The sequence below is a fragment of the Protopterus annectens genome, chromosome 14.part0 (genome assembly GCF_019279795.1).
Source record: "Protopterus annectens isolate FY-2018-M chromosome 14.part0, PAN1.0, whole genome shotgun sequence".
Classification (NCBI taxonomy): Eukaryota; Metazoa; Chordata; order Ceratodontiformes; family Protopteridae; genus Protopterus; species Protopterus annectens.
In genome coordinates this window covers 347,823,735-347,847,699 of record NC_056748.1, presented here as the reverse complement: position 1 = coordinate 347,847,699, position 23,965 = coordinate 347,823,735, and the positions used below count along the sequence as shown (strand labels likewise).

General features: G+C 45.7%; 1 protein-coding gene across 1 annotated transcript in view; it reads right to left on the bottom strand.

Moving 5' to 3' along the window:
• Positions 1 to 23,965, bottom strand: part of LOC122788982 (minichromosome maintenance complex binding protein) — a 1,363,580-nt gene that overhangs the window by 1,174,057 nt on the left and 165,558 nt on the right. Inside the window, exons 6-7 of the mRNA XM_044056074.1 lie at positions 18,292 to 18,393; positions 10,188 to 10,317 (exon numbers count right to left, since the gene is read on the bottom strand). Coding sequence (XP_043912009.1) covers positions 10,188 to 10,317; positions 18,292 to 18,393 — 232 coding nt within the window. The remainder of the gene's footprint in view (positions 1 to 10,187; positions 10,318 to 18,291; positions 18,394 to 23,965) is intronic.

Below are 23,965 nucleotides of genomic sequence, written 5' to 3'. Positions count from 1 at the left end.
CCACAGAGGATGTGGGTAACGCTAGTCCATAGTGGCTGTAGATGCCACACCAGAGGGATCTGTGAAAAAGATGAGCAGTCTGAGGTACAACAATTGGCCACAGCAGTCACCCACCTGTGGCTGAAGCAAACTGCTAGACTGCTGTTGTAGCAAATGCAGGCTGTTTGCTTAACGTTTTCTATTTGTGGCTAGAAGGACTGACCATGGAATCAAGATTCTGTTCCACAGTCAAGCCGGAAATGGTGCCTCCTTCACAGTGAAAACTAACAACTACAGGTGAACACTACCAGTTATTACAAAATTACTTTGACAGAAAGCACAGTGAAAAGCACTTTACACTATGCACACCTCAAAAAAAAAAGAAAAATAAATTCCATCACAGAGAAGAAATGTTTTCAGTTACTTTATACTACTTTTAATGGGAGAGACAAAATGAGTGTTGCCTTTAAAAGTATACTATAGTTTCTAAACAGTATGTTAAAACGTAACACTCCTAGCTTTAAATAACTTTCCTGAAAAAGACAGTAATAAAACAAAATAATCAAGAAAATGGAAGTCCCCCCCACCCTCAAAGAGAACTTGGCAAAGTAAACACAATACGACCGTCAATCCTCTGAAGCCTCAGAGGACCGTACTTTTTGGTGGCAATAAAGCTCTGGAGGGCTTCGTGCTCAGACTTGATTTTATGCAGCTCAGCTCAAGCTGCTTGACAGTTTCGGTGCATGGAGGGTGCCCTGAAGCTTTGGAAACTAGCTGGCTGTTGTATCCTTGGCAGGATATAAAACCATACAGCTAAGGCTACTACATTAATGATCAACAGGATTAACACCTTAAGTTTCTCAAAAATGTACTATTTCTGTCAAAACAAAATTAAGTGGAGATTTTCTTCCCCAAAGAGAAAGTACAGTTTTGTACCTACCATAAATGTAGATGTCCGATAGATATGCATCTGCAGTCATCACATATGGGTTGTCCTGCCACAGGCAGCCCTTCGGTCGGCCGGATTCCAAAGTCTGGGTCCGGCATTGGCTGATGTCGCCCCTTCCCCGACGTCAGAGCGCCCGGGGTATAAAAGCGTCAGCTGACGCCATCTTCCTCAGTTTTTCTTGCCCCAGATGCCAGGTGCCCTCTAAGGAAGGCTAAATTTGGAGGAATGCAATAAATTCCAAACATGAACATATAGGGATAAGTACCCAAGAAATACCACAGAGGGGAAGGAGGGAGGGTAAACCTGACTGCAGATGCATACCTATCGGACATCTACATTTATGGTAGGTACAAAACTGTACTATGTCCTTCAAGGATGCATCTGCAGTCATCACATATGGGTAGAATACCATAGCCAATCTGGGGGTGGAGGATCTATGTAAAGGATGGTGTAGCTAAAATGCCCTACAGGACTGCTGTAGCAAAGCCTGCTCTGGATCTGGAATATAAAGGTAAATTGTAATGCTTGGAAAATGTATGCACGGAGCTCCATGTAGCAGCTTCTAAAATGTCCTTGGTAGCCACCCCTCTTAAGAAGGCTGTGGAGGTGGCTGTGGCTCTGGTGGAATGAGGTCTAATGTTAGCTGGCACAGTTTTTCCATGAAAGGAGTAACAAAAGCGAATGCAGTTTCCTATCCATTTAGAAATTGTCTGTTTTGAAATTGCTTTTCCTTGTGCACTAGCAGCATATGCTACAAACAGCTGGTCAGTTTTTCTGTTACGTTTAGTTCTATCCAAGTAGTAGCGCAACTGTCTGTGTATGTCCAGAGTGTGCAGAAGCTTTTCCCCTTTGTTTTGTGGATTTGGAAAGAAGGTAGGCAGGTGAATAGCTTGGTTTAAGGAGACCCTGGATACCACCTTTGGCATAAATGAAGGATTGGTTCTCAAAGAGACTCTGTCTTGATGAAAGATAAGGAATGGCTGTACTGCCACGAGGGCCTGTAACTCAGATACTCTTCTTGCTGAGGTTATGGCCAGAAGGAAAGCAGTCTTCCAAGACAGGAACTGTAGTTCTGCAGATGCTGCTGGTTCAAAGGGAGGCAGTGTTAGTTTTTCCAACACAAAGTTAAGGTCCCAAGTAGGTACTGGTGGATTCCTTGGGGGATTAATGTTTTTAATTCCTCGTAGAAACCGTCTTAGGAGAGGATGAGAGAAGAGAGGTGGATCAGTATCGTACTCTGCTGAAATTGCTGAAGCATGAATTTTAATGGAAGAGTAAGACAGGCCATTGTGGAGCATTTCTGCCAAATATTCCAGGATATATGTGCCATGTTCATAACTGTTGCATCTAGGCCCTTTGAGGTGCTCCAGGTGTGAAATCTTTTCCATTTTGCTGAGTATGCCTTTCTTGTGGAAGGCCTGCGAGCTTCCATGATGATATCCTTCACTCTCTTGGATAGCTTATCCTGGTGATGAGTCAAGGTATTTTCCAGGCAGCTAGTTGTAATGTTTTCAGGTTGGAATGCAGAGTTTTGTAATTGTGCTGTGTCAGGAGAAGCGGCCATTGTGGAAGAAGCCATGGTTTCGTCCGTGACATGCTCTTTAGCAATGGGTACCAGTGCTGTCTTGGCCAGTCCGGAGCCATCAGAATCACTCTTGGCTGCTCTGCCCTGATCTTCAGTAAGACCTTGGTCATTAATGGAAGAGGTGGGAATGCATACACTGTTAGAGTTCTCCAGCTGAAAGAGAGGGCGTCCACTTTCCATGCTTGTGGGTGGTATGTCCTTGAACAGAATTTCTCCAGCTGATGATTGTGTGCAGAGGCAAAGAGGTCTATGTCCGGTCTCCCCCATGATTGTGTTATCTGATGGAAGATGTCTGGGTGCAGCATCCATTCATGTGCATCCATGATGTTCCTGCTTAAGCTGTCCGCCAGTATATTGTCCTTTCCTGTTACAAACTGGGATTGCAGCTGTATATTGTGTCAAGGAAAGTTCCCATAGATTCATCGCCAGTCTGCAAAGAGGGTAGGAATGGGTGCCTCCTTGCTTGTTTATGTACCACATAACTGTAGTGTTGTCTGTCCTTATTAGCAGGTGGCCTTGATGTAGAAATAATTTGAAGGCCTCAATAGCATGTACCACTGCCAGCATTTCCTTTTGGTTTATGTGCATGCGTAGCTCTTTTTGTGACCATAGTCCTTGAATGCATCTTCCCTCCATGTGCGCTCCCCATCCGTGTTCTGAAGCGTCCGTTGTAATGGTTTGGCTGGCTATTGGTTTGCTGAAGGGCAAACCCCTGTTTGACTGGCTTGCTTGAGCCCACCACAGAAATTCCCTTTGAAGGCATGGGATGAGTGGTATCAAAGTTTCCAAGCTGTGACTGTGCTGAGTCCATAAACTCCTTAGGTACCATTGTAATTTCCTCATATGTAGCCTTGCTTGAGGAATCAGAAGAATGCAAGAAGCCATGTAACCCAGGGCCTGCAGGATTTTCCTTGCAGTCAGCTGAGTTTGTCTTGACAGGTTTTTGAAGTAATCCGGTAGTTGGTTTTGCTTTTCTTCTGTGAGGAAAGCCATTTGGGTGGTTGTGTCTAGATCCGCACCCAGAAAAGTTATTCTTTGGGATGGTACAAGTCTTGACTTGTGAATTTTGACTGTATATCCCAAGGCCTGAAGAAGGTGGATGGCATAATTCAAGTTTTTTACCAAAATTTGTTGGCTGTCCGCTTGTATAAGGCAGTCGTCCAGATACGGGTATATCTGCATCCCCTGAAGTCTGCAGTATGCAATTACTGATGCCAGGCATTTCGTGAATACTCTGGGCGCAGTAGATAAGCCAAAGGGCAATGCTGAGAATTGATAGTGCTCTGAACCTGCAAGAAATCTGAGGTGTCTTCTGCAGCTTTGTCTGATAGGGACATGCAGGTATGCCTCCTTGAGGTCCAGAGTTACCAGCCAAGACCCCGTGCCCAGCATGGGAAGGAGTTGCTGTAGAGTCAGCATTTTGAATTTTGGCACAATGAGATAAGTATTTAGTGCGGACAAGTCGAGAATAGGCCTCCATTGCTTTTCTTTTCTTGGAACAAGGAAGAGTCTGGAATAAAATCCTTGGCCTTGTTCTGAGAGAGGAACCTTTTCTATTGCTTTCATTTTCATTAAGTTGGAGATTTGTTTCAAAGCCTCTGCCCTTCGATTTGGTGGCAGGTCTAGCATGCCTTTTCTTTTCGGTAATGTGTGGAAATGGAACCTGTATCCTTTGTCTATTATTTGTAGTGTCCATTTGTCCCTTGTAAAAATGTGCCAATTTTCTGAAAATAAGGAAAGCTTTCCGCCCAAAGGTGCTTCCAATTGAGCCCTGGTTGGCGGTGTCAAAGTAAAGTCATTGAGTCTGTCCTTGTGCAGCAGTTGTAGGCCCTGCACTACCTCTCTGGTTGGGAGGCTGCCATTGACGTCCTCTGTAGGAGCCTCTAGCTTGCCCTCTACCTCTGGCACGCCTGTTCTTGCCTCTCTGAAATCTGTCTGTGTCTGGAAAGGACCAGTTCTTGGAAGGCCAATTTCTGCTGAATCTTGGTGGTTGGACTTGCATAAAATCTTTGACTGTTTGTACAGATTTTGCCTTTTCTTCAAATTTCTTTAAGACTTCCTGAGCAGTGGAGCCAAATAACTTTTGCTTTTCCAGTGGAGCATACAGAAGCTTTGCTTTAACATGGTCTGGCAGAGATTGTTCCTTCAGCCAAGCATGCCTACGTATGACTGCACCTGTCATAGCTGACCTACATGAAGCTTCCATGCATCATAACCACACTGCAAGAACTGGTTGCTAACCTGTTGAGAGTTATGTACCAGATCCTGAAGTGATTTGCGATCTAGGGGTTCAGGTGAAGACAGTTTTTTATGCAATTCATCTAACAAATACTCTTGGTACTGTATCATATGAAATTGACAGTTTAAAGCCCTCATAGAAAGTGTAGCAGAAGTATACACTTTTTTACCCCATCGCTCTAAAGCCCTGGACTCCCTTTCAGAGGGGAGTGGATTTTTTGTAGCGACAGCTGCAACCCCTTTAGGGCCCTGGAAAACGGTTTCTGGATCAGCAGAGTGGGCCTTGTAAAGGAAAAGATGTGATTCCGGGACCCTGTAGTACCTATCGGGTTTGGCAGGAGCCAGAGGGAGAGTGTCAGGGGTTGTGCTAGACTCAGAGTACACATCATCAATGACATTCAAAACCGGGGGAATAGCCAAAGGTCTATGCTGAGGCAAATGCAAGAAGGTCCTTAATCTCTTCCTGGAATCAGAGAATTCCTGGTCCTGCCATTGGAAATGCTCCCTCATAGTGCGCAGAGTTTCCCCAAAAGACAGTTCTTCAGGAGGGGAGGCCGAAGGGATAGATTCCTCTGCATCAGAATCCTCGTAGGCCGAAAAAGCCTCCTCCTGGTAGTCCGAGAGAGCAGAGCCATCAGAGGCCTCATCTGAGGAGAGGGGATCAGAGGGGTGAACCCTGGGCCTTTTTTCTGTAGGAGGTTGAGAGCCCCTAATTAGAGAAATAAGGTCCTCTGCTAGACTAAGGATCTGAGAACCTGTAGTGGGTCCCTGGGGGATAACCCTGGGAGGCATAGATTTTGAGTGTTTAGCAGCTTTAGCCCTAGAGAATGCCTTAATAGACATGGATGCAGGAGGCCTGGCTGCACCACGTGCTGGTGTAGTTTTGTCTAAGGGAATGGTGTCGGAAGGTTCCTGGACACCAGATTCCAATGGAGATTCAACAACCGATACAGTAGTGGCCTCCGGGGTCGAGGTTGTCTGTTGTACGGTTTCGGTGGACGGAAGTACCAAGGACTCTGTTTCAGCCGAGACACTCGCGGTAGGCCTGGCCATGGTTTCAGCCGAAACCGCGGACCGCGTGTGTCGGTCCCTGTCCTCCCGTTTCTTTATTAAATGTGAAGTTGGAGTCTCCGACGGCATTTTGTAAGCAAAACTAGCCCCAAAAAATTCCTCTGCAAACTCCGACAGACGTCTTAAGAGTGCGTCGGTTGAAGGAAGCACAGGCGGAACAGGCCGAGACGTCGTGGTCTGGGCCTAGGCAAGGTAGGCATTAAGAGTGGAAATCCTTATGAGGTATTTGTTTCCCACAAGTTAAACAATTATTAATTTTATCTGACATCGGCTGAGGCAAGAAAGAGTCCCCAACGGGGTACTTAGCTTTTGAAGTCTTCGGTTTAGCTGAATTACAGGAGCTGGCTGACCGGCACTTGCAAACTGCTTCTGCTTCGGGCACCACGTGGCAAGAAAGACTGAGGAAGATGGCGTCGGCTGATGCTTTTATACCCCAGGCGCTCTGACGTCGGGGAAGGGGCGACATCAGCCGACGCCGGACCCAGACTTTGGAATCCGGCCGACCGAAGGGCTGCCTGAGGCAGGACAACCCATATGTGATGACTGCAGATGCATCCTTGAAGGACATCTTCTCACCAGCTTTGGAACAACATCAGGCAGCAGTCGAACCTCGAAAGCTTGCAAAAGGACCACTCTTCAGTCTCAGGAAAGCTTTGACAAGCTTTGTGCACATACCTGACTTTTCAGTCAGGTCAGCTTGAGATAACCAACAGTTTGGGTGAGTGGAAGGCGCCCTGAAGCTTTTGGTAACCAGCTGGCTGGCTGTTACATCCTTAGCAGAATTTAACCAATATAGCCAAGTCTACTTGCAGCAGTGATTAAATGACAAACATCAGTGGAAATGGTAAAGTTGTGCTAAACAAGTACAATACATATTACGCTATACAGGAAAATAGAATATAAATGGAAACAATCTGGTGGATGTTCTGGATCAGGAGGGATTTTTCCAACATTTGCAAACCTTACTATGAACAAAAGGATTCTAGATTTTGTATTGTGCAAGTCGAAAGCATTGAAAAGTGCTGCTACCAATCAATAAGATAACTGTTTCAACATGGGAAAGAAGGTGGCAGAACTGTACTATACTAAAATACAAGTAGGGAAATATATGGTTAGACTACAATAAGATGGAAAAAGGAAGGACTGATAAAAATCTGGCAAAAATCACAGCAAAGATAAAATGTTAGTAAGGATTAGAACCAGCATAATAATGCTAAAGGAAAAACCAAGCAAAGACACAAGGGGGAAAAAGCACCAAGTCAACATGGCTTAAACATAATGAAGAGTTGCAAGGAAGGGTACAGGCAGAAAGCAGGGCATTACAGTTGGGTACAACAGCAAGAAAGCAAAGTTAGCGTTGTGTAAGCAAAGGCAGACAAAGGATTACAAAATGTGCCAGTATCCCTTTGGTTTACTGTATTACTGTATATGAATGAGAGAAAAAAAGTTCAGGAACAGACCTGATCGAACTAACCAAGAATGAAATGTACATTAAAAAGTTACTGGAAAAAGGCAGGGATCATAACATTCTTTGACTTACCTTTTCATGAAAGAGCAAGGGAAGGATCCTAACTGGAAGTGATGGAACAGGACAGAAAAGTGAATATGAAGACATGACATCAAACATTTGGAAACAATAACTGGTGAGGTTAAAGGACTAGACTCAAGTAATGGATGGAAGAGTTGCCACAAAATTATCTCAAAAATCTGCCCAGGTTCCTGGAGCAAACGGATACAAAACAATGGCCTGAGATGAAGTACTAGATGACTGGAAAAGGCTACTTCACAAGGAGTAAGTGACAGCTCATGAAGATGGACTCTATCCTAAATACTTTGGGACTTGGAATAAATGTTGGAAACATCCCTAAAACAAGCTTTACTATGGTCTGCAGTAACTACTAAAACTATCCAGTGTATTAACACATTCCAACAAACAGTTTTCCCCTAAAATTTGGACGACAGATTATGCCACTCCTTCACAAAAAAGTTTATAAAGTGACCTAAAAACAAACACCGTCTTATCTGTGTAATGCCTGGCTATCCATTATCCAAAAGCCTGGAAAGAGCCACAACAATTGGATAAACACCTTTACAAGCTTTAGAGCTTCTGTTCAATCCTAATAACTTTGAGCTTCCTTTCCTCGTGTTAAAGTAACCAATCCATTCATCCATTAGGAAAAGGAACTAGGCACATTAGTTTCTCTAACCAAGGTGAGAGCCCAATGGCCCATTAATTCCTCTGGAAGCCGTATCAGCCCAGTTCCAAAAGGAATTGAGGGGACGGAGGGGATGAGCCAGCTATCCACAGCACCCAACTCCCTCCCCTTAAAGCAGCTGTGACTTCTCATGAATAATAAAATACAAAAACACTATAAATTAATAGACCTGACCTCTTCTGCAAGGAAAGTACAGTAAAAAGATTCAGGAGTGGCTGGTCCCATTCCTGAATGGGGAAGGGTTTCAAATCAGCATTAATTTGAAACCAAAAGGACTACCAGTCTAATCCTATCCAATTTTACAACTGGGTACCAACGGAACTCAACAGCAACCCTATTCAGTGTATTCTACTTCAACTTCTGCAAAGCCTTCAGCTCTGCATAACACAGGAAGCTAGTGAGAGAGTTTGAAGTGCTTGAAGTAAAAAAAAAAATGGTGCGAAAGGTGCAATAGGAACAACATTGCAGAGGATGCGAAGAAAAAGGTCCCTTAGAGGGCAGGATGGTGACTAGTGCTGTACCACAGGAATCTGTCTGGTGATTTTTCAATGGAGTACACCCATACCTCAGTTACTGATAAAAGCCAGAGTCAAAGTCTAAAAAGGGATAAAAACAAGACTAACAGAGCTGGGCTGACTAGACTTAAGGTAAGATTAAACAATGATAAATGCAAAATACTGCACATGGGTGGGGGTGAAGGCCGCTCCAACAGAAAAGCAATAAAAAAGTGTGACTATAATAGCACCAATGGGCCATCAAGGGCAAAGAGAAAAATCATCATCCAAGACCAAAAGAAAACAGATGCATTTTTCAGGAGTAGTGAATTTAAGGACAATGAGGTCATGCTCCTAATTCGATCAATCAGTACGTCAAGCTGCAGCCAGAATCCTGTATGAAATTCAGGAATTACAAAACCCTAACTGGAAAGCTATTACAGTACTGGCAAATGTGAAGATGACGACATTAAGGGTTACAAGAGTAACAATAGTCTGAAATAAGTAGGAAGCTTGAGTGAAGTAGGACTATGATACTAAGAGAGCAATGATGCACATAAAACAAAAGTTCATCCCTGCATGCATTCAAGCGCAACTTGGATCTATGGATGTGAAATAGAAAATTTAACCCAAGACATCTCCCTGTACTAATGGACAGAGGCAGCCCCTAAATGCTTTATCCCATGCTTGGGTCCCCTCAAAATATCTATGGCATGATCCCAGTTATGCTCATTACATGGGATGGGTAAAGTCGATCTCTAAATGGAATAGGTTAATTCATGCACAGAGAGAAACTGGCAAGGCTTAAAATGGCCCGCAATGGAAGTTACCCTAGTACTTACCAATGAACCTATATATAAAAAAGCACAGGACAAGTGCCGCAGGGATTTGGCACATGGATGTGCACCTCACTGTTTCAAGTGTCAAAATCTGCCACACACACAACCTCTCTCTATTGGGTCAGATGTACATCTTTTGTTCTTCTAACTTCTACACCTTGCACACGAGAAAGCCACCGTCTGAGCCATCATTCCCACTCTCCTCCTCCACAGACGTTTCTGTGGTAACCAGACTGTTTAAAACTAGGTGACCAGCACTGCAGAAGAGCACCCTAGCTTTAAGCCATCCTAATGGCAGCTCCATTCCTGCTTGTAGGCAGAAAGAAAAATTTATTTAATTGCTCAGTTCACTCTAATTCTGTCCACAAAATTACTATGAATCCTGCTTACCCACCCACATGAATTTCTGTGAAAGAGAGATAAAAAGAAGAATCTTATTCTATTCTCCACCATATTCCACTCATATACCGTGTATTCAAGTATGCTTATGCAAGTCTATCATCAAATTCAGGCAGCTTTTCATGTAAACAGTGATACTCATTCTATTGATTAGCTTTGCCATCCATGCATATATTGCCTAAATTCCCACACATTTGCCACTGGCTCTTCATATTTTTTTATTATAATTTACTAATATCATGACATTCAATCAATACATTTAGAGACGGTGCTAAAATCCTTGGATGTCAGACAGTAAAATGCAGTGCAGGAGTACAAGAGTGCAAACCAAGTTATGATTCACATGGAAATAGTGCATAGCTATAAACGGATGTGGAAAAAAAAACAGACATGCAACACAGTCACAAATACTCATACCAGAGTGCTGATCTTTCTGCTTTGAAGGATGTAGGTCCACATCCTCATCTTCTTCATAGCTTCTTTTGTGACGATTTGGAGTGTAGGAAGTAGAGGGATTAACACGAGCTTGGCTGGCATTAGCATAAGCCTGACTAACATGTTAAGGCAAACAGAATCTGCATTGTTAAAAACAATTATGAAAATCTTGAGCTGGTTACTTATACTGTGTGCTGGCCATTTAAAGGACATGAGAAAGGAAAAAAAAAAAAAAAAGTTTCATATTTCAGTTGCTCAGAATAGTATTGCCTTAACCAAGCCCAACACACTTAGTGAGGGAAGGGCTTTGGTACACCAAGATAGTTGCATATAAATCTTTATTCCATTACAGAACCATCAATGATAACACAGCATGACACGCCTTTCTAAGCAACTGCAGTATACTCCATTCTGCAAAAGCAACTCTAAAATCACAATTCCTGGGGAAGGACAAATTCCTACACCAACTGTTTTCTCCGATGCTTCATATGGAAACCTACTCGACTGCGGCATGTAACAGAGATAATTTCATTGTTTTGATGCGTCAGCAAAATATCCCCCCACACACACACACACACACTTAATGAGTGGAATGCATGCAGTACTTTCTTAGGGAAAAAGTCTTGCCATGCCAGACAATGCACACATTGTTGAAAATAAACTCTATTGTTGAGATATAAAATGGTGACCCCACTGCATGACATAATTCAAATAATCACCACAACCAAAGAATAAGCACCTGTCACACAAATTAATGCTGCAATCCAGGTCACAAGAAAAAAATAACTTTGCTTGAAAAATCAGTGGAATAAAAACTTTTAAACATATATTTAACTTTTAGTTATGTACTTAACATAACTTCGGATGCATGGGATCCATCTCGCCTACATTCTAAACTGATGGGTTCGGAGCCGATCCATCGGCTCCGACTCGGCCACTATATACTAGAATGAAGTCTCTAATTGGCTGGGCTACCCCTTATCCCAGAATGCACCACGCCTGCTTCCCCAGATCTTGTTTGTTCGCTTTCATACCTACATCCAGACACAGAGACATACCAGCAACTGTAACAAACTAACGTCCTTCAAGAGAAAAACTCAGTAAGTAGCAACATTCCCTCTAAATCCAATGGGAAGGGGGAAGGAGGGCGGGTATGTATGAATGTAGGCGAGATGGATCCCATACATCCGAAGTTATGGTAAGTACATAACTAAAAGATGTAATGGGATCCTCTCTCGCCTACATTCATAACTGATGGGACAGCGTCCCTAGCACCTAAATCCCGGGTGGCTCATTGGAAAACACTCCTGAGAACTGTAGAACCAAAGGAAGCTCTACCTCGAGAAGCCACATCTATCTTGTAATGAGAAATGAAGGTGTGCGGAGAAGTCCAGGTAGCGGCCGCACAGATATCATCTATCGATAATTTGGAGTGGAATGCTACAGAAGTAGCCATTGCCCTGGTAGAATGAGCCCTGACTGGGAAGGGTAGCTCTTTGCCGGACCGTGAATAAATGAAGGAGATGCAATCTTTAATCCATTTGGCTATGGTGGTTTTAGCCACCGGTTGACCCAACCTATTTTCCGCAAAGGACACAAACAGTTGATCTGACTTTCGTGTCGGATTGGTCCTACTTAAATAAAAACGCAGTTGTCTGTGAACATCCAACTGATGGAAAATATATTCTGCACTATTGGAGAATTTGGGAAAAAACACAGGGAGCTCCAAGGATTGTTGAATGCATAAGGGGGATGCTACCTTGGGTAAGAAAGAGGGATTTAACTTGAGCGACACTCTGTCTTTGTGAAAGGTCAAATAAGGAGGATTAGAACAGAGAGCCTGAAGCTCTGAGACCCGCTTGGCAGATGTTATTGCCACCAAAAAGGCAGTTTTCCAAGATAGAAATTTTATATCACAAGTAGCTGCTGGTTCAAAGGGGCGGGCAGTTAAAGAAGCTAGAACCATATTCAGGTCCCAAGGGGGCACAGGATGGGCTATTGGGGGCCGAAGGAGCCACGCTCCTTTAAGGAAAGATTTGCAAAGCCTGTTTGCCATTAAGGAAGGCTCAAAGGAGACATGAAAATTAGAGATAGCTGCCAGTTGGACTTTAATTGTGGAAACTGAAGAGCCCAAATAAAACAAAGAAGCCAGGAATTTTAAAACCTGAGGTACTCGGGCGGTTAGGGGATCTATACCTCGTTGCTGGGCCCAAAGAGCAAACCTCTTCCATTTGCAGGAATACAGTTTAATAGTGGAAGGTTTGTGAGAAGAGGACAAAATGTGGATGACGTCTGGAGAAAGAGAGTTATCTCTGACTAAGGTTGGAAGTGGAGTAACCAAGCGGCCAACCTCAAGGACCTGAGGGATGGGTGAGACTGTCCCAACTGATGAGTTAACAGGTCGGGCACCAGGTCCAGAAACCATGGGCCTTCCACTGCATACCTCAGAAGGAAGGGGAACCAAACCTGACGAGGCCAGTGTGGAGCGATCAAAATCATGTCGCTTCCTAGATAAATCGCCTTCTGTATCACCTTCGGGAGAAGAGGAACTGGAGGGAAGGTGTAAAGTAGACCGGGGGGCCAACTGTGAGCTAGAGCGTCCCTGGGAATCTGCCCCTGAGAGGGAGTCAGAGTGAAGAACTCCCTGCATTTCACATTGTGAGGGCTGGCGAACAAGTCGCAACAAGGGAGGCCCCACTTGGCAAAGATGTTTGCAGCCACCCTGTCGTTGAGGGACCACTCGTGGGGCAACAGGAAAGTCCTGCTCAGCCTGTCTGCAATCACATTGGATTTCCCCGGAATGTGCGTTGCCACTAGGAAACGCTGGGTAGCAATCGCCCAATGCCACACTCTCATGGCCTCTCGGCAAAGAGGGTAGGACCTGGTTCCGCCTTGCTTGTTTATGTACCAGACTACCGACATGTTGTCTGATAGAATCGCAATAGTACCCCGGGGAAGAGCATGATGAAGTGCTTGCAACGCCAGTAGCACCGCTCTCATTTCCAGGATATTGATATGTAAGTGCATTTCGTGAACCTGCCACGTGCCTTGGACAGACCTGTCCAGATAATGACCCCCCCACCCTATCTGGGAGGCGTCCGTGGTGACGGGAGGCTGAAGGGCAAAGGGTCGCCCCTGGTCCAGGTTGGACCGAAGCAGCCACCAACGTAGGTCCCAACGGCAAATTTCCGTAATCTGGACCAAATGGTTCAAGGGGAGTTCCTGAAAGGACCATTGAACCGACAGTAGCCATTGCAGCACCCACATGTGCAGCCTGGCTAAGGGGACTAGAAGAATAGTCGAGGCCATCGTGCCCAATAACTGCAGAATCAGTCTGGCCTGAACTCGTGATCTGGGTAACAAGGTTTGAACCTGAGAGTGCAGGACCCGAATCCTTTCTACCGGCAAGAATGCCCGCATTCTTCTTGTGTCTAACTCTGCGCCTATAAAGGTAATACGCTGAGACGGCTGCAGCACAGATTTTCCCCAATTGAACGTGATTCCTAGTGAATGACCCAAACTGACGGTGGTCATAAGCGCCCGAACTAATAGATGCTTGGAGGTGGCAGTAAGGAGCCAGTCGTCTAGATAGAGAAACACTTGGAATCCTAGACTTCTCAAGTGAGCTGTCACTACTGCCAGACACTTGGTGAACACCCTGGGGGCTGTGGTGAGACCAAAGGGCAGTGCTCGGAACTGGAAATGACTGGCTCCCAGACGGAAGTGTAAATGACTCCTGGACTCTTGACTTATCAGAATGTGATAGTAAGCGTCCTTGAGATCTATGGAGCACATCCAGACATCCTTCTCCAATAACGGGAGAATGGACTGAAGGGTGACCATTCGGAATTTGGATTTTTTTTTACAAAGCGATTCAATGATCTGAGGTCCAAAATGGGCCTAAAGTCCCCTGTCTTTTTTGGCACCAAAAATAGTCTTGAGTAAGTTCCTGATCAGATCTGGTCGGCGGGGACAGGCTGGATGACTCCTTTTCTTAGCAGCTTTGAAACCTCGACCGCTGCTTGATCCCGCTGACTGGGTGGCACATCCGGGATTTTCCTGATAGGAAGAGGGGGGATCTTGATGAAAGGGATGAGATAGCCTCCGGTTATGGTCTGGAGCACCCACTGATCCTTGGTGACAGATTCCCAAGCCTGCAGGTGTTCCGCAAAGCGACCCCCGACTGGCTCCGGAGATGCGCAGTCGGGCCACATCTCAGGGACGGTGAGCGTAGGATGGACCACAAAAGGAATCGCGGTCTCCAGAGTTACGGGGGCCTCTGCCGCCTCTGGGGCGGCGTCTTCTTGAATTTCCCCTCCCCCGCCTCTAGAGGGGGGATCACTCAGTGGAGTAGGGAAAGACCTTTGAGATTTCCTGAACCACATTTTCCCTCCTCTCTGGGCCTTGGGGTAAGGTCTAGAGGGAGCAGAAAAACGGGCCCCCACGGCAGTCAAGGTCTTGCCCTCCTGCTCGCACCGAGTCAGTGTGTCCTTCACCTTGGGTCCAAACAGGGAGGACCCATCAAAGGGGGCGTCGGCAAAGGAAGACTTAAAGGCCTCCGCAAAGGGACACAAGCGTAACCAGGCGTGTCTTCTAAGAGCCACGCCTGTTCCCGCTGCTCTACTCGCCCCTTCGGCCGCATATGATATGAGCCTCATGGACGAGTTGACTATCGAAGATAGGGTAGTCATCTGGGCACCAACAGTTTGGGCTAACGCCTCAGGAAGATTACCCGTAAGAAACTCACCTAACTCTGTGAGGAGGTCCCTTTGGAGCCTGGTAAAATGACAAAGATAATTCAGCGACCGCAGGGTAAAGGCCGCTGAAGAAAGGGTACGCTTCCCATACCTATCCATGCTCCTGGAATCCTTATTAGGAGGGTGAACAGATGTTGAAGCCTCTGCCACGTCCTGCTGAGTGGCAGATGCCACCACCATCGCATCTACTGCAACTCCTTTAGTCAAAAATTCCTTTTGAGGAGGGGCTGAGAGGAACTTGTTAGGCCTGGCAGGCACCGGTTCCACAGTGTCAGGGTGTTCCCACACCCTTCGAGAAACTAAATCTAGTAATTCACTGAAGGGTGGAAACCCCCAGGAGGCGGAGGGCTGGGCCCCAAAGGCCTTGAGGAAGACTGACTCCTCTGCAGAAGGGGTTTTGGACTGCCAATCGCGCCTCTGTCTCAGGATCTCGAGGATATCTGAGAATGAGACGTCATCTGAGGATGATTTTGGGGACCCCTCCGCATCATTGAGGTCAGTATCTGATGTGATAGACTCATCCTGGGAGTCAATGTGCTTCCTCTTGCACAATTTTTTTCTTGGAGGTTCATCTGAAGCGGATTCAGAAGGACCTCCCGGGAGAAGGGAACCCCCCCCAAGGGGGTATCCTCAAGCCCTGGGGCCCCACTGTCGTGGGAATGAAGCACACCAGAAGCACCAGTTCCCAAGTCTAGGGACGGTGAGGTAGAGACTTGCTGAGCTGGCAAGGACATGGCCAGCGCACTCCTCATGGCCTCAAAAGCAGGACCTCCAGACTCTACGGAGGACACCGGCTGAGAAACCACGACGGTGCCGGGAATCCCTGCGGCCGACGCTCCGAGGGGAAGACTAGGCACCGAAGCTACCAGTTCCAAAGTGTTCCCCTCGGCCCCGATCGAGAAGTCCCGGTACCGAACCCTGACGCCGAGGACAGGGTAGGAATGATGGTCGGAACAGAGAAGCTCCGAGGGAGTCTCAGTTCCGACTGGACAACTCTGCTCCGCTCTACCATCACCGACTCCAACGGCTCAGAGGAGGTTGGAGGAGGAATCGGATGCGAAGTGGGGACCGGCTCCGGAGCCGAGTGGGCTGGAGCAGACACCATTTTTGCAAAAAACGGGGACTGGAAAAGCCTCTGGATAACTCTGTCCAAATCTGAGTCTGACAACCTGGAGGATTTAAGGGAAATAGATGGGGGCCGAGACGACTTCTCTCTCGGCTCCGATAGACCAGGGGACGGGCTCCGAAACGGCTCCAACACCATCGGCACCGGAACCGTATGAATAAGCATCAGCGCCAAAGGGGACTTCGGGGCCGGGGGGGGGGGTCTGAGCTGCACACCTCCAACGGCTCCGAGACCAAAGGAGCCGAAGCAAGTGATTCGCCTCTCGATCCCCCAACCTGCGGCTCAGACACCAATGGAGCCAAGGAAAGAGGTATCGAGGCAGACCCTTCCACCCGAGGCTCCGAAGCCATTGGAGCAGAGGAAGAAGAGGTCGACCTATGCTTCTTGGAAGTCGGTTCCGACGGACTGGTCGGAGCAGACGACCTTTTCATTTTAGAAGCTGGAGAGGAAGGAGAAGCCAAAGCTTCTTCAAAGGAGGGCTTAATAAGGCCCTTAAGGATCAATTTATTTTTTCGTTCTTGAAGGACCCTAGAGGAAAAAGCATGACAAACACTACAGGTTTCCTGCAAATGTTTCGGTCCTAAACAATATACGCAAACAGCATGGCTATCAGTAAGAGACATTTTGTAGTTGCACTTGGTGCACTTTTTAAATCCAGACTTCTGCTCTTTCGACATCCTATCACACAACTCTTTCCCACAACGAAAAGCAAACCTTAAAGTAGGGCACGAGCCCTTTGACTCAAAACGGGACTGGCCCGAGATACAGAACACGAAACGGGCAGAAGCCCTCTAACTTAAACGGGCTTAGCCCGATAAATCAGGACGTACAGTAGAGACAAAATCAACACACCCACACACAAATAAGGGCAAGGGCCCTCTAACTTAAACGGGCCTTGCCCGGTATGTAGAAAAAATACCAACAACCAATCACACCAAAACAGGTTCACACACACACGTAAAGCTGTTAAAACAGCTGTTTGTTAAATTTGTGAAGAAAACCCTAGGTCAAAAGACCAAAAAGTAATCAAAGAAAACCACTTGGCTCCAGCCAAGTCGAGACCACGTCCAGCTTGAAAAGCGGCAAACGAGATCTGGGGAAGCAGGCGTGGTGCATTCTGGGATAAGGGGTAGCCCAGCCAATTAGAGACTTTGCTCTAGTATATAGTGGCCGAGTCGGAGCCGATGGATCGGCTCCGAACCCATCAGTTATGAATGTAGGCGAGACAGGATCCCATTACATCATTTGTTTACTGGAAAAGTCCAACTTGGAACAAAGCCAATTTTCAGCAGAGGCCCAGGGAAAAATGCTCCAGACGCAGGTCTTGTAACGTGTGAGGAAAATGGAGCACCAGAAGAAATCCCACACAAACGCAGGGAGGACATGCAGACTCCACACAGAAAGCACCCCAGCAGAGAATCGAAATGGAGAACCTCTTGCTGTGAGGTGACCACTCTACCGCTGCACCACTGCGCCGTCCATAATAATTCAAAGTACCCAGTGATCATCTACAGAAAAGTAGCTGACACTGCCATACCAATAAGGTTCTTCCACCTTGAAACTCATGGTGATAAAGGACCATGGCACACTGACTACAGCCTCTCCGCACAAAATGTTAGCCAGTTTCATTTTTCCTTTATAGAGAGGAAGACTTAAGCCTGCAGTTACTTCCTTGACTCAAGACTTAAAGCAGCATGTCTAGGAGACCTGTAAAGTAGCATGTTCTCCACTTCCTTTTATGACCGTCTGGGAACAGATTCTAGCAATGACAAAGTACTTCTAGCTACAGCTTACACACTGAATTGTTAAAGTGTATTTCATTGGTGATTGTGCTGCTTGGATGATGATCAAAAATAATTTACACTTGTCTTGAAATCTAACTTGTTCAACCTTTTCAAGTGCAACTGCCCTTACCAAATCCAGGTCATAAAACACTAGTCCAGTGATGGCCAAGCAGCATATTACAGCTGGTACTTCATGTATGCATTTTTTTGAGGAAGGCACTGGTAAGCCCTACTCTGGACGTTATAAAAGTTATTGTAAGCAGCTTGTGTATACGGAGCAAGGCAACAATCATCTACAATACAAAACCAAAACAAACTATTACCACATTACAAACACAAATTTAAATCAGAGCAAATTATGTTCCAATCTAAGACCGTACTAAAATATATTGAGACCTTAAAAAAATGCTAAAGGATATTTCTTTGACCCACGATGCTTCTCCTGGTACAGGAATGCAGTAAAAAGTTTGTCTTTCTAATGTGACTGTTTGAGAGGAGCTGAAATCAACTTCATGATGAGGCTATAAAAATACAGAAAAAAGTTGTGCAAGTTGAGTCAGAAATCAGAAACAAAACCAGATATGGGGTGGAGTTCATGGAAAACTAATACATCAACGCTACACACCTTTAGCAAAATCCATACTTCAAAACATTCATATGATCAAAGAATTCAAAACTTCTACAAATCATAAAAGAAGCTTTATAAGTTAATATTGCTTTGCTAATGCTCAACATACATCATGCTTTAAACTATAAGAATGACTACACTTTCTATACTGTAAATGCCAATAATGCTCCAACTCAACCCATGCTATAGAAAATACAGTCAGGCAAAAAATTATCAACCCCCTCCAATTCTTATCTAAAACATCACACACTTGGAGTGAGTTCTTAACGCTTGACAGTACTCATCCCCTATATTTTATACATGTAAGTACGTCTTACTCAGTGTTGGACATTATACAATTGATACAAGATCTAACAGGTGTGTATATTACATACATGCATGTGTTTGTGGATACAAAGATGCACACAAACGATGCATCCTCCCCTACAATGTAATGGGATGTGCCACCCCCACAATCTTGCTACTAACACAAACTACAAGACTGCTGTACTTCTGAGAAACAGGAATACTTTTGACATACTGCAATCCTTGACTTACCACTAGTTTTGAGATGGCAATTATGGTTCTTGCATTTTCAAAAGATACCCATGCATTGTGCAGTTAATTATACGCAAATATGCAATCTTTATGTTACAGTCTTTGGATCATATCATCTTAAGATCTTTTGGCGTTGATTTTAAACAGTAATTCCAAAACTCATGCAAGACTTGATAGCTATTTTGTTCTTCTTTTGGCTTTTCCCAGTTAGGGGTCGCCACAGCAGAACTCCGGTCCGCTAATGATTGGCAGATTTTTTACGGTGCCAAGGTGCCAGCCCAACCTTCAATGAAGGCACGCCCATTCACGCATGTCTTTCAAACGCCAGTCGACCACCGGGAGGACATGCAGACTCCACAGAGAAGGCGCTCCAGCCGAGAAACGAACAAGAGAACCTCTTGCTGTGAGGCAACAACGCTACCGCTGCACCACAGCGGCTTCATAAGACTTGACAGCTATTATACATACAAATTTACATGCACACACACACAGTGAAGCACTTAAGTTAATACCTGAATATGTATGCAAGTGTAAGGCTCAGGTCTGTGCAACTGGAGGAGAAATTTATACAGACTGCACATGAAGGTTAAAAGATACTACCAATCAGAAAGAAAAAGCATGGCAGTTAAGTTTTCTGCCTAAAATGCTGGAAACATGAGGTAAAGAATAAGCTTAAAGTCATCAGCAGGACCGTTTTGAAGAGACAGTGTACCTGACCACATCTGCTCTCCAAGGGTAAGGCTTGAACTGTGCCAGCACACAAAAGTACTAAGAAAAGATCAAATTCTCACTTTCTAGGGACTGACTACTCAGGAAAGCAAGTACGTTTGATCAAGTTAAGAGGTATGTGAACACCTGTTAACTGCACATTCTACTTCTTTCAAACAGAAGACTCATTCTGCCAAAATGTCATGGTGAAGGAGCCTAACTTCTCTTACTCTTGCATGGAAACGGACCATACTGGCTGGTATTAAGAGAGGTTTAATTCATGCCATGGACTGACAAGTTGACATCTGAAGGTTCAGAGAGCAGGAAAAAAAAAAAAAAGACAGGCATCAGGGCATAACAAAAGACATGTACCCTAGCAATCCAATTTCTGAAAAACAGCCAACATACTTGCATCAGTACAATACATTTATAAACATATTACACTATTTGCTTACTTATTCCTTATTGACTGGGTTAGTCCAACTACACCAGTGCCTTCTTTTCAGGGCACACCCAAAGTGGTATTAGTAAGCACTACAGAAACTTCTGCTTTTTTAAAGTGCTGGGGATCATTTATATCTACCTGACATACCAACAACTCGTGAGATGGAACCCTGATTTAACTTCTCATCCAAAAGACTGCACACCCAGGAAAATACTTCCCTGTATGGTGCACTGCAGGAAACTATTTCTAACTTGGACAGTTTATCAGAGTAGTTGGTACCCATTTTTCATGATAGGCATGGGGAGAAATGTTTTCTAACAGGAAATCTAAGTAAACTGAAAAGCAATAACCAACTGATCGTAAAATTATATACAAGACAAAGAAACTCTTAGTTATGTACTTACCATAACGATAGATGTATGTGATCCATCTCGCCTACATTCATTACTGATGTGAGCTCGGAGCAGAGAATCGGCTCCGACTTGGCCGCTATAACAAGCACGAAGTCTCTCACTGGCTGGGCCAACCCTGTATCCCAGGATGCACCACACCCAAACCCCCAGATCTTGTTTGCCCCAATACATTCTTCCACCAACAGAACCCATAAAGAGAAATATTTAAGAGGAGAGAAAAAATAATATCCTTAGGGGAATCTAGGAATATTTGTCTCCTCCAAGTCCAACAGGTTGGGGGAAGGAGGGTGGGTACGTAAGAATGTAGGCGAGATGGATCACATACATCTATCGTTATGGTAAGTACATAATGTGATCCTATCTCGCCTACATTCATTACTGATGGGACAGCGTCCCTAGCACCTGAATCCTGGGGGGCTCACTGGAAAACACTCCTGAGCACTGTGGAACCAAAGGAAGCCCGACCTCTAGATGCCACGTCCAATTTGTAATGAGAAATAAAGGTATGTGGAGAAGTCCAAGTAGCCGCTGCACATATCTCATCCACAGACAGCCTAGCGTGAAAAGCCACTGAAGTTGCCATAAGCCCTAGTAGAATGCGCCTTCACTGGAAAGGGAAGATCCCTACCCGTCAATGCATAAATGAAGGAGATGCAATCCCTAATCCACTTAGCGATGGTGGACTTAGTTACAGATCTGCCAATTCTATTGTCCGAAAAAGACACAAACAACTGATCAGATTTCCTCTCCTGTTGTGTCCTATTCAAATAAAACCTCAATTGTCTATGTACATCCAACTGGTGAAATATGTATTCTGCTTTGTTGGAGAATTGTGGGAAAAAAAAACGGCAGCTCAATAGACTTTTGAAGGCAAAAGGCGGAAGAGACCTTAGGGAGAAAGGAAGGGTTTAGTCTCAGAGATACTCTGTCCTTATGAAAAATCAAATAAGGAGGTTTGACAGAAAGGGCTTGAAGCTCCGAAACCCTTCTGGCTGAAGTAATGGCTACCAAAAATGCAGTCTTCCATGATAAGAATTTTAATTCTAAAGTGGCTGCCGGCTCAAAGGGAGGAGACGTTAAAGCTCCGAGCACCATATTTAAGTCCCATGGTAGAACGGGTTGCGAAACCGGGGGGGGTGACTCAACCAGGCTCCTTTCAGAAAGGCTTTACACAGCCTATGACCCATGAGGGAAGGTTCATGAGCAATGTGATAATTAGAGATCGCCGCCAGTTGAACCTTTATAGTGGAGACAGCGGAACCTTGTCTAAAAAGTGTTGCCAAAAAATCTAAGACTGCTGATGCAGGGCTGTAAAGGGATTAAGATCACGCTGCTCAGCCCAAATTGCAAATCTCTTCCATTTACTAGAGTATATCTTCCTAGTAGAAGACTTGTGAGAAGAGGACAGAATTTATACCACTTCCGGGGTATGTTGTCTGACTAAGGCAGGAAGTGGAGCAGCCAAGCAGCGAGTTTGAGAGTTCAAAGGAATGGATGGGGCTGCCCCGACTGATGAGTCAATAGGTCTGGGGATGGGTCCAGAATCCAAGGACCATCCACCACATACTTCCGAAGGAAGGGGAACCAAACTTGACGGGGCCAGTGTGGTGCGATCAGAATCCAGCTGCCTCCCAAAAAGATTGCCTTCTGAATCACTCTTGGCAGAAGAGGGATTGGAGGGAAGGCGCAGAGCAGACTGGAGGGCCAACTGTGGACTAGAGCATCCCTGGGTGACTCCCCCTGAGGAGGGATCAGAGTGAAAAAATTGCTGCACTTTGCATTTAGGGGACTGGCAAAGAGGTTGCAGCAGGGAAGACCCCACTTGGAGAAAATCTGAGCAGCCACTTGATCGCTCAGGGACCACTCGTGAGGCATCAGAATAGCTCTGCTCAGCCTGTCTGCTATTACGTTGGACTTCCCCGGAATGTGCGTTGCCACAAGAACACGCTGGGAAGCGATCGCCCAGTTCCACACTCACATGGCTTCCCTGCAAAGGGGGTAGGACTTGGTCCCCCCCTGTTCGTTCAGATATCAGACAACCGACATTGTCGGAAAGAATCGCAATAGTTCCCTGGGGAAGAAAGCTATATAGTGCCTGCAACGCTAGAAGCACCGCTCTCATCTTCAGAACATTGATATGCAAGTGAGTCTCGTGATCTTGCCAGGTACCTTGGACCATTCTGCCCAGATAATACCCCCCCCTACCCTATTAGGGAGGCGTACATGGTCACCGTGGCAGCAGGGGACGGGGGGGGGATGAAAGATCTCCCTTGATTCAGATTGGAGGGGAGAAGCCACCAACGAAGAGCTTGTCGGCATCTCTCTGTGATGAAGATGGGATGGGACAAGGGCAGTTCCTGATATGATCACTGGACCGAAAGGAGCCACTGAAGTATTTGCATGTGTAACCTGGCAAGAGGGACTATTAGAATGGTAGCCGCCATTGTTCCCAACAATTGAAGAACTGTTCTGGCTTGGGCTTTTCTCCGGGGCAGCAAGGCCAGAACTTGGGCCTGCAACACCTATAATCTCTCCCTGGGTAGAAATGCTCACATCTTTAAAGAGTCTAGCTCTGCGCCGATAAAGGCAACAAGCTGTGATGGCAGCAATACAGATTTTGCCCAATTGAAAGTAATTCCTAGTAGATGTCCCAATTTGACGGTAGTTATGGCTTGAATAAGTAAGATGCCTGGTGGGGGCAGTGAGGAGCCAGTCGTCTAGATAAGGAGACACCTGGAATCCTAGACATCTCAGGTGAGCAGTCACCACTGCCAAACACTTGGTAAACACCCTGGGGGCTGTGGTGAGACCAAATGGCAGGGCCCGGAATTGAAAATGACTGGCCCCCAGCCGGAAGTGTAAATGATGCCTGGAGGCCTTGTGTATCTTGATGTGATAATAGGCGCCCTTGAGATCTATGGAGCACATCCATACTCCTTTCTCCAGCAGGGGGAGAATGGATTGCAAAGTGACCATCCGGAACTTGGACTTCTTTACAAAGCGGTTCAAACGGCTGAGATCCAGAATGGGTCTCAAGTCCCCTGTTCTTTTCGGCACCAAAAATAATCTTGAGTAAGTTCCTGATCCGATCTGGTCTGCAGGGACTCTTTGGATGGCTCCTTTTCTTAGCAGCTTTGAGATTTCTAGTGCTGCTTGATCCCGTTGACTGGGTGGAACGTCCGGGATTCTCTTTGACGGTGGGGGAGAACGGATAAAGGGAATGGTATAACCTCCGGTGATGATTCGAAGCACCCATCGATCCTGAGTGATGGACTCCCAGGCCTGAAGATGCTCTGAAAAACGACCCCCAACTGGCTCCGGAGATGCACAGTCGGGTAATCCCTCAGGGACGTTGGAAGGAG